At 39.5% G+C, this 19,426-nt stretch overlaps 1 protein-coding gene across 1 annotated transcript in view; it reads right to left on the bottom strand.

Moving 5' to 3' along the window:
- appl2 (adaptor protein, phosphotyrosine interaction, PH domain and leucine zipper containing 2) overlaps positions 1 to 19,426 on the bottom strand; it is a 152,169-nt gene that overhangs the window by 84,684 nt on the left and 48,059 nt on the right. Inside the window, exons 4-6 of the mRNA XM_060843062.1 lie at positions 15,658 to 15,729; positions 6,692 to 6,779; positions 1,501 to 1,542 (exon numbers count right to left, since the gene is read on the bottom strand). Of these exons, the coding sequence (XP_060699045.1) occupies positions 1,501 to 1,542; positions 6,692 to 6,779; positions 15,658 to 15,729 (202 nt within the window). The remainder of the gene's footprint in view (positions 1 to 1,500; positions 1,543 to 6,691; positions 6,780 to 15,657; positions 15,730 to 19,426) is intronic.

Genomic DNA, 19,426 nt, shown 5'->3' with positions numbered 1-19,426 from the left:
TTTGCCTGCATCGGTAGTAGATTCGCCAAGTTTAAGTGCATTTAAGTCGTCATTGGACAGGCAAATGGATGTACATGGAATAGTGTCGATGGGCTGGGCTTCAGATTAATATGACATGGCGATGGAACATTAAGGGCTGAAACGCCTGTACTGTAATGATCTATGTCCTATGATCTGAGCTACAGAGAGATGCTGAACAGGCTGGGGCTGTTTTCCCTGGAGCGTCGGAGGCTGAGGGGTGACCTTATAGAGGTTTACAAAATTATGAGGTGCATGGATAGGATAAATAGACAAAGTCTTTTCCTTGGGGTCGGGGAGTGCAGAACTTGAGGGCATAGGTTTAGGTTGAGAGCAGAAAGATATAAGAGACCTAAGGACAACTTTTTCACGCAGAGGGTGGTACGTGTATGGAATGAGCTGCCAGAGGATGTGGTAGAGGCTAGTATAATTGCAGCATTTAAGAGGCATTTGGGTGGGTATATAAGTCGGAAGGGTTTGGAGGGATATGGGCCGGGTGCTGGCAGGTGGGACTAGACTATGTTGAGATATCTGGTCGGCATGCACAGGTTGGACCGAAGGGTCTGCTTCCATGCTATACATCTCTATGACTGTATGTGTATGTAGGTTCTGTGCATGCCAATCAGCAAGCTGCTCTGTTCCAGACATTGATTTGCAGTTTCAGAAGTTGCTGCATCTACAGATCACAGAGACCTACGTAGCAGGTAAAATAACTCAAGGGAACATTGGCCCCATGCCAGGATAGTATTGAACATCAGAGAAAAGACAGATAATGCTCAAACCTCAACCTACATTATTCCAAACTCCGTTAACTTGACCAGTATGATAATCTTTTTTCTTTGATATCATAACAACGAAAAAAATATAAATTTATATTCTGAACTTTGGACTTGTAGGAACTGAACGGACAGATAAAAAGGCACATTAAAAACCTCTGGAGTTATGAGATTCAATTTCATGTTTCATGAGATGATTTACAGTACAAGTGCGAACACTGTACAGACAATATCATAGAACATGACATCAACAAGAAATAAAAATTGAAAGCGATAGAGAAATTCAGCAGATCTGGCAGTGACTGTGAAGAGAATGTGGTACAACTTTTTTTTGGAACCCAGGAATCCTGAAGAGGAGTCATAGCGGACTTGAAACATTAAATCTATTTCTCTTTCCACAGATGCTGCAAGACTGACATAAATTCTCCAGCAATTCCTATTTTTATTTCAGCTTTCCAGTATCTGTAATATGTTGCATTCATGAAATCTGCCCATCCTGGTCATGCACACAGGCACTTCAAATGGCAATCACTCTTTCATTATCAGTTGTCAGTGTGAATTAGACCCTAAGTGAAAAGCTTGGCAGGTTAAATAGTGCAACCTGTGTACATGCATATAAGTGACAGTCTCATTTCCAAACTGAAACCACAACAGAATATGTAAACAACTGAAAATTAATAAAACTAGAAATGAAAAATATACATACCATTAGTAGCAAGAAGAAACAAATCTTTTAAAGTGCTTACTTCTGCAAACGATAATAAAAAAGCAATGTTCAGTATAAGAAACTTAAAACTAACAAAAATGAATTTGGTCAGAAACAGCTACTAAACAATAAAGTTACGTTAAGCCCTTTGCAGACAGAAATGCTATGATGCACTAACCAGTTTTTGACTGATCTCATACAACCAATAAAATATTTCCCTTATATATGAGTTAATATAAATAAAATAGCTTTGAACAAATTGATATTACTGCTGTACATTATATGATGGTTACATTTTGAAGTATACCTTTAACTAAAAGCAATTCGGAGAATTCTGGGTAAGTCTCTCTGGTTGGAAACATGCCCGTGTAATCCAGTGTCACAGGAGAGAATCTTGAACAAAAACCAACTGAAGTGTCAAACAGCTTTATAAACACTTCTTCACAGTATTTCACAGAAAAGGAACTACTGCTGTTTGAGACAAAGACTAAAAAACTACTACTCTGGGGAACCAAATGGACTGCTTTAGGCTGACTAGAGAGTTTGGATTCCGTTCAAAAGTTAAGAGAATGAGATGCTTAAGATTTAAGGAATGGGGTCACAAAGCTATATGTTTCTGGTCCTTCAGAAAACTCAACCAGGGAATGGAATGTTCGTCCAAGGACACTAGAATGGTAAAGAGTGACTGTCGGATAGTTCTTTAATGATTTATATTGACCAAAACTAAATACATTATGAAAGGGATTTGTGAGATATTTTCATAGTGTACAATTTTTTTAAAAAATGCAATGTATTTTGTGATTGTTATTGTTAGCTAGTTTGCAGTACAATCCTTAAAATATGAATCCCTGTCCTTCAGTTCTCCCCATTGTTCACGGTGTCAACTAGAATTGTAACATTACCAAGGTCTGCCACAATTCTGCATGGTAGACTGGTTAGTAAGGTTAGATCATATGGGATCCAGGGACAGACACAAAACTGTTTATGGTAGGAGACAGAAGGTGGTGGTAGAGAGTTGTTGTTCAGTCTGGAGGCCTGTGAGCACCGATGTGCCACAAAAATCAATGCTGTGTCCACTGTTGTTCATGATCTATATAAATGAATTGGATGAGAATATTGGAAACACAGTTAGTAAGTTTGCAGATGCCACCAAAATTAGTGGTATAGTGAAGAGTGGACAGAAAGTTATCTACAAGGACAATGGGATCTTGATCAACTGGGCCAGTGGGCCAAGTAACAGCAGATAGATACGAGGTGTTGTGGTTTCGGTAAGGCAAACCACACTGTAGGGAATCTAATCTAACAACCGGGCAGAACTCTCACAATTAATGGTAGGGCCCTGGGACTGCTGCTGAACAGAGGGACCTGGGATGCAAGCACATAGTTCCTTGAAACTAGTGTCACAGGTAAACAGGCTGATGGAAAAGACGTTTGGCCATGCCTGTCTTCATCATTCAGAGCACTGAGTTTAGGAGTTGGGATGTCATGTACGGTTGGACAAGACATTGGCAAGGCCACATTTGGAATACTGCATACAGTTCTGGCAAGCCTACAAGATTAAAATGGAAAGAATGCAAATAAGATTTAGAAGGCTCTTACTGAGATTGGAAGATTTGAGTCATAAAGATGGATTGGCTAGGACTTTCTTCCTTGGAACGTAGGGGACTGAGGATTGACCTTATAGAGGTTTATAAAATCATGAGGGGCATAGATGAAGTGAATAACCAAGGTCTTATTCCCCAGGGTAAGGCAGCCCAAAACTAGAAAGCATAGGTTTAAGATGAGTGGGGAAGGATTTAAAAGGGATCTGAAGGGTAACCTTTTCACACAGAAAGTAGAGTGTACATAGAATGAGCTGCCAGAGGAAGTGGTAGAGGTGGGTACATTTACAACATTTAAAATACATTTGAACAGGCACATGGTTTAAAGGAACATAGGCCAAATACAGACAAATAAGACTAGTTCAGTTTAGGAAACCTGGACAGCATGGATGAATTGGGCCAAAGAGCCTGTATCCGTTCTGTATGACTCTATAATTAACTGCAACTGTACAGTTAAAGGGAGGGGGAAATATTAAATAAAACAAGGAACAGTCAATTTCATGTTTAATCCTTTTTAATGAGTAAAGATCATTCTTTGAAGTTTCTTCTTCTGATAATGAAAACTTTGTCCGAAATAAATATTTTAACCGTGTTCCACTTTTCATCCAGTTGTTGTGAAATGCCGGTCAAACATTAATTGACAATTGTTCTGAAAGAAGTTTAGTATCACTAACCCAGGATGCTTTAATGATCTATGAACATCAATTCTATATATTAATTGTTCACATGCTATGTTGAGCACCGTAACCTCTTCTAGCATCAAAGTTTCATTTTACACACCCATAAAACAGCTGAGATTAAATCATTTTAAAATGTCCCAAAGAAACAACTCATTTTGTTCAGCTAAGGCCAGAAACATAAGCTATTGGAATTTTGGTGGAAAGCATTAATGTTTTGTCCATGGTGTAGCACTGAACTGAGGCATAGTCTTCTTAAACTAGATTAGCAATATGGGTAAGTTTTCTGTCAAGTACATTTATTTCATTAGTCTTCTACACCACATAAGATCACGTATGAATGAGTTTGAAGTATCCCACAGCTACAGAAGAGTGAGCTGCTGACTATATCTCACTGAGCATATCAGACACAGTCTGTCTTCTGACATTTATGTTAGATTACACTTTGTGTACATACAGAGAGTTGAGAGACCAATATAATAATCCAATTAGAAGGCAAAGTTTGCTAAAATGGGGCGCTTTTTTAAAGTATGGAGGGGATTTGGGATCAAATGGAAATTAACAAATATTTAGGATGTGTGGCACAGAAACAGGTCACTCAACCCAACTAATCCACCTTATTCCACTCGAGCCTCCTTCTTACCCATCTTTCCTTGTCTAAATCTGGCAAAATCACTTAATGTCTTCTCTGTCATGTCCTTGTCTAATTTTCTCTTGGATACATAGATTTCAACCCTTTCCTCTAATAACAACTTCCAGGTTCTCATCATTCTTTAGGGAACAAACTTCGTTCTGAATTCTCTATTGGATTTATTGATGGTCTCTACTATGGTCTTCCCACAAAAATAAACATTCCACCACTTCAAAAGACCTCTATTAGATCACCCATGACCTTTTCTTTTTAAAAAAAGGGAAACAAGCCTGTTCATACTTCCTTGACACGTCTACTCTCACATTCCTGGTATCATTAATGGATGTCTTCCCTGCGCTCTCTCTGGGGCCTCTATACATCTTCAAACACTGCTCTAAGTTACGGCTGTCCTACTGTGATTTAACCAAGGTTCAATACAGATTTAACATAACTGCCTTATTTTCCAATTCTATTCCTCTAGAAACAAGGCTTATTGCTTGGCTTGCTTTCTTATAGCCTTGTTAAATTGTACCACAACTTTTAGTAATTGATATATTTGTTCTCCAATATCCCTTTGATTCTCTATTCCACATAGATTTGCAATTTCGAATTAGTGAACTCACTGTTTTTCATACCAAAACAAAATACCTCTCAATTATCTGCATTAAACTTCATTTGGCAATTATTTGCACATTCTGCAAATGTATTAATACCCTCCCGTAATTTGTGGCAAATATTGACTATCCAGCAGTTTGGGCTTATCTGTAATTTTAGAAATGCATTCCTGGATCCAAAGTTCAAATCATTCATGCTTTTTGATACATAACATCCCAGCTGTACATTTATCCTATTTTGTACAGCAGGTTTCGTATTTGCACAATACCTAAACTCTTACTCAGTACTGCACAGGAGTTTGAACATGTTGACAGAACAAATAATTAATACCATATGAAATGCATGACAAACCTTAGTGGAATAAAACAGGGTACTATATCAACTATGCCCATTACTATAAACCTTCCCTTCTTTACACAGAAACAAAGTTTAATTGCACAGTAATTCAAATTAAACAATGCAATAATAACTGAATCATTTTTGAATTACACAGTAATTTGAAGTAACCAGCTTCCATTTAACATAGACAGCATTCAAAGTATTAGACTCAATTAGCAAGTAGAAGTCAAAGGTTTTGGTTTTACAATTGCTGCAGAGTTAATAGCATTCTATTTAAGGAATGGCACTTGATTTGTCAGGCTGAACATGTTTGTAATACTCACAGAATCCCTGCAGTGTGGAAAGAAGCCATTCAGTTCATCGAGTCTGTACTGCACCTCCAAAGAGAATCCACCCAGGCCCAGCTCCTTACTCTATTTCTGTAACCTTGCATTTACCATGGCCAAAGCACCTAACCTGCACATCTTTGGACTGTAGGTGGAAACTGGAGTACCCGGAGGAAACCCACACAGACATGGGGAGAATGTGCAAACTCCACAGTCACCCAAGGATGGAATCAAACCTGGGTCCCTCATGCTGCAAGGCAGCAGTGCTAACCACAAAGTCGCCATTTCCCCCAACAAATGTGATTACTACTTGAATTGGTAATGACTGTGAAATAAAAATTAATTGGATTATCTGTGCAATAATATCAAGAGAGGTTTCACAGTTCAGCCTCATAACTGCCCTGCAACCTTCATCAAAAACACTACAACTAAATTAACAAACTTTCCACGTGGCTTATTCACTAGGTGGTTCGAAAGGCATTGAATCATCATCCATACTGGATAATTATGATTATGCTGCTAAATTTAACTATTATTAACAAAATTGCATTCTTAGGAAACATAGCTTTCCCAGTACATTCATACAATTACATCAATAGGTTACAAAGGAACAAGATACTTCTGCATCCAGAGAACATAACCCACAGATTTTTATTACGCTGAGGATCTCTGTAATAACTAACCAGAAAATCAGCAATAAATGCAGCAGATCAATAGGCAACCACCATGCGTGCCAAGGATACAAATGGAGAAGATATTAATTGAGATTGAAGTCAACAAAGAGTCATGTTAAATGCTTATTTTCTAGAATGGCATGATAAGTTGCACAAGTGATGAATCAACAGGTGTTGAAATGACAATAATTGAACAGGTAAAAGGAGTTCTTTACAAGCACTGTTCAAATGTCAAATACAGGTTAAGTTAAGAATTCCAAGGTATTAAATGTTATGCATTCCCCAAGGTGAATCCAACAGTTCAGTAAATAGCATTGGTCAACATTACCTGTGAGATCCCTTTCCCTGAATTGTATCATTGGGAAGATCATTGTGTCAGCGACCTGTTTAGCTAGTTCTGTATGAAGAGAATTTAGCTATAAAAAAAGTGATTTTATTAGTTACATATATTGAAATTCAATAAGTAAAATTACATGAATAATACAAAATTTATACAGTTTGTAAAACAAGGATTTACACCATGGTAATCTTCCTATTTTCTTCTCTACTACATTTACCTTCCATTCAGGACTCAGGAAATTCAGACAGGTCAGTGGATTGAGGAATTGAGGGTGAGTCACTGATACCCTGCATTTCAAATGCTGCACATTTCAAATGCAGGTCAATTGAGAAAATGAGGAAATATGGAATTCATAGACTTCACTTGAAGGGCGATTGGAAAGTAAGTGTCATCTAAACTGTTCACTGGCATTGAAACAGCAAGCTACTTCAGCCACTTGTTCCAATACCAGACAGCAGAGAAACTGGCAGAAGAAAATTGTGATAATTCCAAAGCTCTTGTTATCACCACTTCACTGAGGTTGTGGGGACCTGAAATGAGGATGAGAAGTGAGATTAACTGGGCAGAGAGAAAGGTGCAAAAGGCAAGGAGTGGGATGCGTGATATGGTGTGTAAATGCAGGAGGGTATGTTTGTGGTACGTGTGGGTACAAAGGGGTGCTGTATGATTGTATGTGTGTGGTAGACGACTACTGTGTGGTTAGGGTGGTGTGGCAGATTTGGGGGACTGAGATGGTGCTCAGAGACATAGCAGTGGAGTGGGTGGAGCTGCAGGGGCAAGAAGGAAGAGGGATGTAGAGGTGTGGACATTTCAAGTAGCAAGGAGTGCAACCCTCATGATGGAGTCACAGCATCTCCATGTACTGTGCCACTCCTTGTCGTGGTTGGTGAGCACAGTGCACAACACAATGGTCAGAACAAAATGGCAAAAGCAGACTCCTGGGCTGTGTTCAAATAATGATCCTGAAAACGAGGGGCAAAAGCACCCCATGGGTGGGACTTATGGGAAATAAGTGGGACAATCCGGAAATTCTTCTATCCCTCTCTCTCATATCAAATTGGAAGTCATTCAAAAATTCCTTAGACAAACACCATCATAGGCCATGGTCTGGCACAGTTATAAATGTTATTGCAAAGGGAATTTTCAAGAAAATGCAATTACTTACTTACAAGTAAAGAACATGGAATATTATCAAGCTAAGAAACACAGGATACCACTTCAAGATATAAAATTCAAGGTAAAGTTAACAAAATGATCAAAGGAAACAAATTTATATGAGGAAAATCAACATTGCACAGATAATGGAAAGAAAATCTGTAAAAAATGCAATAACATTTAGAATAATCTATCAAATACACAGTACAGCCAAAAACACTGAACATATAGTTGAATCGGAGTGTCTGAGTGTTGGGATTCTTTGGCTTTACTTGCCTTGACCTTACCCTATGCCTACACTCTGCGCAGACTGTGACAGTATCAATGAGCAATAAAACCAAAAAACTAATTTTTGATCAAGCAAACACGGAGAAACTATTTCAAGTGTCAGATGGTCTGTGACCAGAGAACGCAAAGTGCTAGTGTTTGACAGAATTGAAAGGACGAAACATTTTTCTGCACATCAAATTGTTCTGATCTAGAATGCAATGATTGAAATAGTGATAGAAGCAGATGCTATCACAATTGTCAGAAGACAACTGGATGAATACTAGAAGGGAAAAATTTATATGACTACAGGATAAGAGCAGAGTCTAATTCTTTTTAAATTCTTTTAAAGAGCCAGTATAGCTACAATAAACTCTCCTTTCACTCCTGTTTTTCCTGTTGGTTTTGTCACGTCCGAGTCATTTAGGTTCGATTTTGATTGAAAACTTGAGGGAGGGAAGTTTTACATTCTGTCTGCACCAAATAAATGTGCATGGTTGCAACCATGTCAGATCATCTTATCTGGGCTAAGTTCTAGTTGGGCAACCACAAAATGATGTGAACATTTGCTCTCCTGGAGCAGGAAACATGACTAGGTAAAATAGATTAATATTATAATAAATACACCAATGGTTATTGGATAAATTTACTAGCTTTCTTTTTACAGAACTTCAAACTGCTTTTGATACATTACATACAGTATCAACATTAAAGATTAAACATTAAGATAGATCAAATAAATTACAGGGTACCAAAACTGAGGCCTTTTTCATTATAACATCACTAAGTCTGTGTTCAACCACAGTAAACTAAGTACATCCAATTGCCACTGTACTGGTTCGGGAAATAGAGTTTAATAGGAGCTTGTGAGCAATAAGGGCGTTAGTAAAGGTTGTTTTTGCTTCATACTTGCACATAGGCAAAAGAAAACAAGAAAAACACAAAAACATTTTTAAAAAACATTAACTGTGAAAGAATAACTGAAGAAATATTACAGAACAACAGTAACAGTGCATAGAGAAGATATTCCTCAAATATACTTTGTGTTTGTCTTCACAACAGACGGATGGTGCAAACACTGTTACAAAGCAGCTATGTGAAACATTGGATGGGAGCCAGAAAATAACAAAGCAGCTGAGCATCTTTGAAACAAGGCAAATCACCATGTCATGATAAAATGTGTCTCAAGTTGCCAAAAGAAGCAAAACAACTGCATTATTGAACCTATTTAACTTAATTTACATGAATTTTAGGAAGAGTTTTGTCAAGTCTGTTGGTGGACTGTTCAGAAACATAAAAGTCTATAGAAGCTAAGGACAAATGGTAAATTGCATTCAGAAAAGACTCAGCCGCAGGAAGCAAAAGGTAACAAAAGCAAAATACTGCGGATGCTGGAAATCTGAAACAAACACAAAAAGTGCTGAAAAAATTTAGCAGGTCTGGCAGCATCTGTGAAGAGGGAAACAGAGTTAATGTTTCAAGTCCAATATGACTTCTTCAGAACTTTAGAGAAAACAGCACCAATTGCAAAGGGCACTTGCATGACTGAAGACCATTCCCAGTGAGAGCTCCACAAAGCTCAATGAAATGTTCCTTGCTATTTTTGGTTTACGTTAAAGAATTAGACTTGCTTTGGCGACCATGAGGGCGACTTCAGCAGCGGTATCCTGTAGCCACTCGAGAAACCCAGAAGCCATGGAGGGAACAAAAGATGAACTTTGTTGTACTTTGTCTCAATTATTTCTTTTTATAATTTCAGTAATTAAAATGGCACCAAATTTTGGTGACTTACACATATCTCATTGTATTTTCATAAATACAAGTGCATAAATTGTTATTCTATTCTAGACTTAAAAATGGAGAACCTGATTAAGGCATTGGAGCTAACACAAGAATTGGTCATCTGGTTGATATTCAGGTAGAAAGCTATGGGAAGATATCAATGGGCAGAAAAGTGGTAAATGAATTTCAATATGAGAAGGATGGAATGAGAAGGAGAAACAAGGCCAAGAAATACACAACAAATTGGAAACATTGAGAAGTGTAGAGAAATGGTAACAGTACGGGTAAAAAAGCTGGTTAAAAAGACATAGTTTATGCTTTAGCTGAGAAGAGAAAAAAAAGAGCAAAAAAAAGCTATGCTGGAACTGTATAAGACTATATAGATAAGCAACAATTAGAGTACTGCATACAATTCTTGTCATTTTACATGTGATCAAACTGGAGACATTACAGAAGTGATTTACAAGTGATGTACTGGGAATGGTAATGTTAGTTAAGAGGAAATATTAGATTGACTGGGTCTATTTCTTTGAAGCAAAGGAGACTGAAGGGAGATTTTGCAGATTATTTGGAGCCTATAGAATGTGAATAGGAAGAACCTATTTCTCTTCGCAGAGGGATAAATAATCGGGCAACAGAAAAGTAATTGGTAGAAAAATGAGGAGACAGCTGAGGAGAATTATTTTCACCCACTAGAGATGTGGAACTCAGTGAAGACAGAAAACGCCCATCACATTAAAAAAGATTAGATAGGCAGTTGAGGCACTTTAACCCACAGAGCTATGGATGAGTATGGGCACAGACAATGCCACACGGCCTTCTTCTGAACTATGAACGTTCTTTGTTTCAGTGCTGCCCTAAATTTCTCTATTAACATTCCTTCATGCCATTGCTTAAATATATCAATGCTGTTTACTTCAATCCTTCCATCTGGCAACAAGTTTCACATATGTACCACCAGCTATGCAAAGAGTGCCCATCAAGCCAAATTTTGTGTTTGATCAATTAATGGTCATTCCACATTTATATCCTTCACTTTTGCATCCCAAAAGCCTCTCACATTCCACAGAATTGAAGTTAGAATAGTTCAACTCAAAAGACTGGACTCATGATTCAGGATCAAAGCCCAACATGGCAGCTGGATAGGTTAAACATAATTAATTTAAATATTTGAATAAATTTGAATTTAAAAATTGGTAATGGTGAATATTGTAATAATTAAACAGTTATAAAACCTTATTTAGTGCTTTCAAGAAGTACGTCTGTCATGCTAATTTGTGACTCCAGATCCATGGCAATACAGCTGACTCTTAATTGTTCTCAGGAATGGTCTATCAGGTCACTCACTTGTGTTCAGAAAAGATGATCCTTCTCAAAGGATAATTAGGGATGAAAAATAAATGCTGGCCTTGCCAGTCAGAGTACCACCGAATGAAGAAAAATAAAGATATCATACTGAATTCTTCATAAATATATATACTTCTATTTCAAATTCTCTTTGTCATTACTTTTGCAAAATTATATCCCTTACGTTGGAACATTTTAATATTTTCAGTTTCTTACAATTGCAGAATAATTATGAATGTGGGAAATTTAATGTCAATATGATAAAATGCTCAGTAAGTTTGCAGATGACACCAAAATTGGCAATGTAGCAGACAGTGAGGCAGGTTACCTCACAGATGGGCCAAGGAGTGGCAAGTAGAGTTTAGTTTCAATAAATGTGAGTTGTTGTATTTTGGAAAGACAAATGATGACAGGACTTATACACATAATAGTAAGGCCCTCAGGAGTGTTGCCAAATAGAGACATCTTGGAGCACAGGTGCATATTTCCTTGAAAGTAGAGTCACAGGTCGACTGTTTGAAGGCAGCATTTGGCATGCTTGATTTCGAGTTTAGGAGCTGGGTGTGGCTGCGCAGCATGTTGGTAAGGCTACTTTTAGAGTATTACATGGAATTCTGTTCTCCCCAGCTATAGGAAAGATGTTATTAAACTTGAAAGGATTCAGAAAAGATCTACAAGGATATTGTAGAGATTGAACTATAGGGGAAGGTTGAATAGGCTGGGACTTTCTTCCCCTGCAGTGTTGGAGGCTGAGGAGAGACCTCGGAGGTTTATAAAATTATGAGAGGCGTGGCTAGGATGATGAGCCAATGTCTTTTCCCCAGGGTAAGGGAGTCCAAAGCTAGAGGGCATAGGTCTAAAGTGAATGAGGAAGAATTTAAAAAGGACCTGAGGGGCAACGTTTTCTTACAGAGGGTGGTGCATGTATGGAACAAGCTATCAGAGGTGGAGGTGGTGGTGGGTATAACTAGATCATTTAAAAGCATCTGGATGGATACATGAATAGGATGGGTTTAGAGGGACATGGGTGAAATGCCGTAAAATGGGATTAGGATCATGATGACTAAGAGCTGGATGAACTTCGGATCATTTGGTAGGCGGAGAGGGTGATAGAGAGGGGTTAGGACCATCAGGAGAGAGAAAGGGAATAGGTAGACAGTGCAGGGACCCAGCGTGACCGTCTCCTTCAATTTTAAGTAAACCGTTTTGGGCCAACCTACCAGGGAAAAGCCACAGCGGCCAGGTTTTTGGCACTGAGCCTGGCTCTGTAGCTCAGAAGAGAAGGGGGGAGAATAGGAGATTCTGTGGTCACAAGCAAGACAGCCAGATGGTGTGTTGCCTCCCAGGTACCAGGGTCAGGGATGTCTCGAATCACTTCTACAAGATTCTTAAGGTGGAGGGAGAGCACCCTGGAGTCATGGTACACATCAGTACCAATAACAGAGATAGGGAAAGGGAAGAGGACCTGAAAACAGAATATAAGGAGTTAGGCTGGAAGCTAGAAGACAGCATGAGCAAAGTAATAATCTTAGGATTGCTACCGGTGCCACGAGCTAGTGAGGCTAGGAATAGAGAGCAAGTGCAGATGAACACGGAGCTGCAGGGCTGGTGTAGGAGGGAGGGCTTCAGATATGTGGATCATTGGGATACTTTCTGGGGAAGGTGAGACATGTACAAGGAGGACGGGTTGCACCTGAACTGGAGGGGTAGCAATATTCTGGACAGGTGGTTTGCTAGCGCTCTTTGGCAGGAGTTAAACTAGATTGGAAGGGGAGTAGAAACCTTTGTTCCGGATCAGATGATTAGATTAGATGAGATTACGTAGTGTGGAAACAGGCCCTTCGGCCAAATAAGTCCACACCGACCCAACGAAGCACAACCCACCCAGACCCATTCCCCTACATTTACCCCTTCACCTAATACTATAAGCAATTTATCATGGCCAACTCACCTAACCTGCGCGTTTTGTTTTGGATTGTGGGAGGAAACCGGAGCACCCGGAGGAAACCCACGCAGACACAGGGAGAATGTGCAAACTCCACACAGAGAGTCGCCTGAGGTGGGAATTGAACCCAGGTCTCTGGCGCTGTGAGGCAGCAGTGCTAGCTACTGTACCACCATGCCGCCCAATGATGGAGGAAGTAGTGAACAGCCAGATACAGCTTGCAAAGAGTCTGTGAAGAGGGATAGGCACTTGATAGGGCAAAGGTGCAGTCAGTGTGATGGGTTGAAGTGTGTCTATTTTAATGCAAGAAGTACCAGGAATAAAGGTGACGAGCTCAGAGCATTGATTAGAACTTGAAACTATGATGTTGTGGACATTATGGAGACTTGGATATCACAGGAGCAGGAATGGTTGTCGGATGTTCCAGGGTTTAGATGTTTCAAAACATCTGGGGCAGTAAAAGAGATGAAGGAGTGGCATTGTTAATCAGGGATAATATTACAGCTGCAGAAAGGGAAATCGTTGAAGAGGGTTTGTCTACAGAATCAGTTTGGGTGGAAGTCAGAAACAGGAAAGGAGCAATCACTTTATTGGGAATTTGCTACAGACCCCCGAAAGCAACAGAGACACGGTGAACAGATTGGAAGGCAGATTTTGGAAATGTGTATAAGTAACAGGGTTGTTGTCATGGATGACAATATTGATGGAACCTACTTAGTTCAAATAGTTTGGACGGAGCAGTTTTTGTTAGGTGCCTCCAGGAAGGGTTCCTGATGCAGTATGAAGATAGGCCAATTAGAGAGAGACCATGTTGGACTTGGTGCTTGGCAACGAACCATAGCAGGTGTCAGATCTTTTGGTGGGAGAGCATTTCAGTGACAGTGATCAGAACTCCATGACCTTTACTATACTTATGGAAGGGGATAGGGGCAGACAGTATGAGAAAGTACTTAATTTGAGAAGGGGAATTACAATGCTATTAGGCAAGAACGGGAGTGCCTAAACTGGGGATAGATGTTGTCAGGGAAATGCACAATAGAAATGTGGAGTTGCTTTGGAAGCAACTACTGATAATGCCGGACAGGTTTGTCCCACTGAGGCAAAGAAGAGATGATAAATTGAAAGAACCTTGGGTGAAACATCTAGTCAAGAGGCAGAAGGAAGCTTACTTAAGGTTGAGGAAGCAAGGATTAGACAAGGTTCTAGAGGGTTACAGAGTAGCTAGGAAGGAAATGAAGAATGGACTTTGGAGAGCTAGAAGCATGAAAAGCTTTAGTGGGTAGAATGGCCAGAGTGAGGGTAGGGCCGATCAGGGATAGCGGAAGGAACTTGCCCCTGGAGTCGTGGGAAGTAGGGGAGGTCCTTAATGAATACTTTGCTTCAGTATTCACCACTGAGAAGGATCTTGATGTTTCTGAGAACAGCATGAAACGCACTGATATGCTAGAACAGGTTGATGTTTAATCATGAATAATAGTCATACGAAAATTTAACAAGAACCAAAACTCAAATCAGTGAAATCAACAACTAAATTGCAGGCATGAACTCAATATGAAATAAGTCATTAATTCTAAAATATATTTCAGTTTGTAAATATTTTTGCAAAATTCCAATTCTTGATGCAACATGTTATATATTTCTGACAGATAAACAACTGAAAAGTAAAGTTTGCTAAATTACTTACTCTGGAACACATGTCACCTTATGTGAGTGCATTGGAGATTGAGGGGTGACCTGCTAGAAGTATATCAAGCTTTGACAGGCATGGATAAGGTGGATAATAGGAGTCTTTTTCCCCCAGAGTGGAAATGCCAAATACTAGGGACCACAGGTTTAAAGAGGGAGAAAGTTTAAAGATCATGTGCGAAACAAGTGAATTTACACAGAGAGTGGGAGGTGCCTGGAATGCGCTGCCAGGGGAGGTGATAGAAGCAGATTCCATAGTAAAGTTTAAGAGGCATTTAGACAGACCCATGAACAGGCGAATAGACGGATATAGACCATATGTAGACAAATGGTATTAGTTTAGAATGGCATCATGATCAGTACAGACATGGTAAGACAAAGGGCCCTGTTCCTGTACCAAGGCCTGTTCTATGTTTTACCCAAAATACACACAAACTTAAAATGATTGTATATTGGCTCCCAATGCTGCAATTCTTACCCATTTCTAAAATTAATGACTTGTTAGATCACTCCAGTGGGCAGCTATTCAGTCTAAGCAGGATTCAAGGTAAATGCTAGCCACATATGGATGGTAAGCCCCCTTCCCCATTGATCACTTGCTAAACAGTAGAATTATAAATCATAATCTGGTGACTTCCATTACCAAATTAAATTTCAACTAATTTCACACCTCATGACGGCAAATTTGAACTTTTCACTTGAGTGGTTAGGTCTAATATTCAATCCATTTCATTACTGTATTTGACGGGTTATGTAATTTACAGTATATTACCTCATTTACAACCCTGGCAAACCGTTGGAGAGTAGAAATCACTTCATCGTCCCCTTTGCTCAAAGCGAAATTCTAAAAAGTGACAAAGGTTTCAGATTTAGATATACAGCTATTCAGATAATTTTCAGATTTCTTTCTCCTTGACCCAAAGCATCGATAGCTTGAGCCCCGTTCCAGATGTGTTTTCTAATATTCTGTCCAACTATCTATCCCATACTAATACATATGTTTGTCTCCATAACTAATTTTTGTGCATAAACAGGAAGAGATATAAGGGACTGTTTTTCACTTGGTACTCTTATGGTACGAACTGAATAGGAAACACTATCTTGTCACCAATTTACTTCAGCATTATCTCTTTCTTTACCTGTACATTCTGCCTAGTTATATGTGGCTGTCAAGGTCAAAAAGGCACAACATGCCACTTCTTCCTCAAGCAGCTTAGGGAATTCAACATGTCCATAAGGATCCTCAACTTTTAGAGACACAGTACAGAAAACATTCTATTTGGGTACATCTTGATACGGCAAATTGCTCTGTCCAGGACCACAAGAAACTGTAGAGGGTTGTGAACACAGCCCAGACCATCTATGGACTCCATTTACATTTCTCAGTGCCACAGAAACGCTGCCAATATCATCAAACATCCCTCCCACCCTGATAATACTCTCTTCCAACTTCTTCCATCAGGCAGAAGATAGAAAAGCTTGAACACTCACACCAACAGGCTCGAGAACCGCTTCACAGACATGTTCACGGACATTCTTCTCCCTAGCCAACTGCTACTGAGGTCCACTGAGGCCTTTCTATTGACCCACTAATTCAGCACACTATTAATCAAACTATCTGTTGTAGGGCTCTGTAACATGCAAATTTTACAAAGTGAAACGAGTTTGTATGGGAAAAGGAATTAGGACATGGAACAAAATTAATTTGTTTAAAGTAATTTCTCTGGAACTTATGGTCTCTTGTAGATTGAAGAGAGTTTTGCATTTGAAAACAAATATGTATTATCGAGCAATTTTAAATCAATTAATGACAAACTTTGAAATAAACACATTTAAAATGCATTTAGAACTTCTAAACAAAATTGAAATGATTTTAATGCAAAAATTGCTTTGAATGTAAGCTGCAGGCTTGATTTGGATTCTGAAGTCTGAAAATGAGATTCTGTGCGATCCTGCATGTTTACAGAGAATTTGGGTTAAGTGAACAATAAGGAAATGATTTCTCAATTTTCAGAAATATAATCCTTTTCAAGGCTACATTCCTCAAGATTGCATGAACTTAAAGTCTGACATACATCAATGGTTAAATCAGTCATCTGTCATTCTTCTGTCAGAGGCTGTTTGTGATTGGAGGCTAATGTCCAATGGCATACCAGAGGAGTCAGCGCTAGGTCTCCTGTTGTTTGTGATTTTATACATATAAATAACAGATGAGAATATTTGAAGAGTGGAGTTTGGTGTTAAGTGAGGAACAATGTCGTAGGTTAGGATGGCACAGATGTATTGGTCAGGTGGGCAGTTTAGAGGCAGATGCACTTTAACTCTGACTAATGCAAGGTGATGTTCTTTGGAAGAAGTAACAAGAGAGTACTCAATGAAAACCATGACACTATGGAGCTCACAGGAACACAGAACATAGAATGTTACAGCACAGTACAGGCCCTTCGGCCCTTATGTTGTGCCAATCTGTGAAAATAATCTGATGCCCATCTAACCTACACCACTGCATTATTATCCAGATGTATGTCCAATGCCATTTAAATGCCCTTAACATTGGCGAGTCGACCACTGTTGCAGGCAGGATGTCTCACGCCCCAACAACTCTGAGTGAAGAATCTACCCCTAACATCTGTCCTAAATCTATCACCCCTTAATTTAAAGCTATGTCCCCTCATGTTATTCTTCACCATCCAAGGAAAAAGGCTCTCACTGTCCACCCTATTTAATCCTCCGATCATCTTATACGCCTTGGTTAAGTCCCCTCTCAATCTTCTTCTCTCCAACGAAAGCAGCCTCAGTTCCCCCAGCCCTTCCTCGTAAGGCCTTTCTTCCATACCAGACAACATCCTAGTAAATGTCCTTTGAACCCTTTCCAAAGCTTCCACATCCTTCCTATAATGTGGCGACCAAAACTGTATGCAATACTCCACATTAGGCCTTACCAGTGTCTTGTACAGCTGAAGCATGACATTGTGGCTCCGAAACTCAATCCCCCAACTAACAAGGCCAATGCACCACATGCCTTCTTAACAACCCTATCAACCTGGGTGGAAACTTTCAGTGATTTATGCACCAGGACACTCTGTTCATCTGCATTGCCAAGAATTTTACCATTAGCTCAGTACTCTGCATTCCTGTTACTTCTTCTGAAGTGAATTACTTCACTTTTCTGCATCAAACTCCATTTGCCACTTCTCAGCCCGCTCTGCATCTTATCTATGTCCCTTCGGCACTATCCACAACTCTGCCTACCTTAGTGTCATTCCCAAATTTACTAATCCATCCCTCTATGCCCACATCCAGATCATTTATAAAAATGACAAACAGCAGTGGACCAAAACAGATCCTTGTGACACACCACTGGATGAACACTTCCCATGAATCACCACCATGTCTTCTTTCAACTAGCCAATTTCTGATCCAAACCTAAATCGCCTTCAATCCCAAAACTCCATATTTTGTGCAGTAGCCTACTGTGTGGAACCTTATCACACGCCTTACTGAAGTCCAAATATACCACATCAACTGCTTTATCTTCATCCACCTGTTTTGTCACCTTCTTGAAGAACTCAATAAGGTTAGTGAGGCACAACCTATCCTTCACAAAACCGTGTTAATTATCCCTAATTAAATTATTCCTTTCCAGATGATTATAAAGCCTATCTCTTATAAACTTTTCCAACATCATACTCACAACCGAAGTAAGGCTCACTGGCCTATAATTACCAGGGTTGGCCGAACTCCCCTTCTTGAACAAGGGAACAACATTTGCTACCCTCCAGTCTTCTGGCACTACTCCTGTCAACAATGATGACACAAAGATCAAAGCCAAAGGCTCTGCAATCTCCCCCCAGCTCCCAGAGAATCCATGGATAAATCCCATCTGGCCCGGGAGTTTTATCTGTTTTCAGATTTCCAAAATTGTTAAAACCTTCTCTTTGTCAACCTCAATCCCATCTCATCTTGTAGCCTGTATTTCTGTATTCTCAGAGGGATCTTGGCAGCAGGGCAGGTCAATAGGGTATTTGAACAGGCATGTGGGATTCTTGGCTTTATCAGTTAAGGCCTAAATTATAAGAGCAGGGAGATCATATTGAAAGGGTATAGGGCTTTCATTAGGTCACAGGTGAAATACAATGTGCAGTTCTAGTCACCAAACTACATGAAGGATGTTATTGCCCTGGAGGGGCTGGAGAGGAGATTCACCAGGATGTTGCCTGGGATGAAGCATGTCAGCTATGAAGAGAGTCTGGATAAGCTTGAGTTGTTTTCTTTGGAGCAGAGAAGGCTGAGGGGGTACTCCTTAGAAGCTATGAAGGGCATGGACAAGGTGATTAGAAAGCAGCTGTTCCCCTTAGCTAAAAGGTCAAAAATAAGGGAGCATAATTTTAGGGTGAAAGGTAGGAGATTTAGTGGGGACTTGAAAAATATTGTCATCCAGAGGGTGATGGGGGTCTGCAATGCACTGCCTGGGAAGGTAGTTGAAGCGGGAAACCTCACAACCTTTTAAAAAGTACTTCAATGAGTATTTAAAATATCAT

The sequence above is a fragment of the Hemiscyllium ocellatum genome, chromosome 23 (assembly GCF_020745735.1).
Source record: "Hemiscyllium ocellatum isolate sHemOce1 chromosome 23, sHemOce1.pat.X.cur, whole genome shotgun sequence".
Classification (NCBI taxonomy): Eukaryota; Metazoa; Chordata; class Chondrichthyes; order Orectolobiformes; family Hemiscylliidae; genus Hemiscyllium; species Hemiscyllium ocellatum.
Note: the sequence above shows the minus strand (reverse complement) of the source record. Positions and strands in the feature narration are given on the sequence as shown.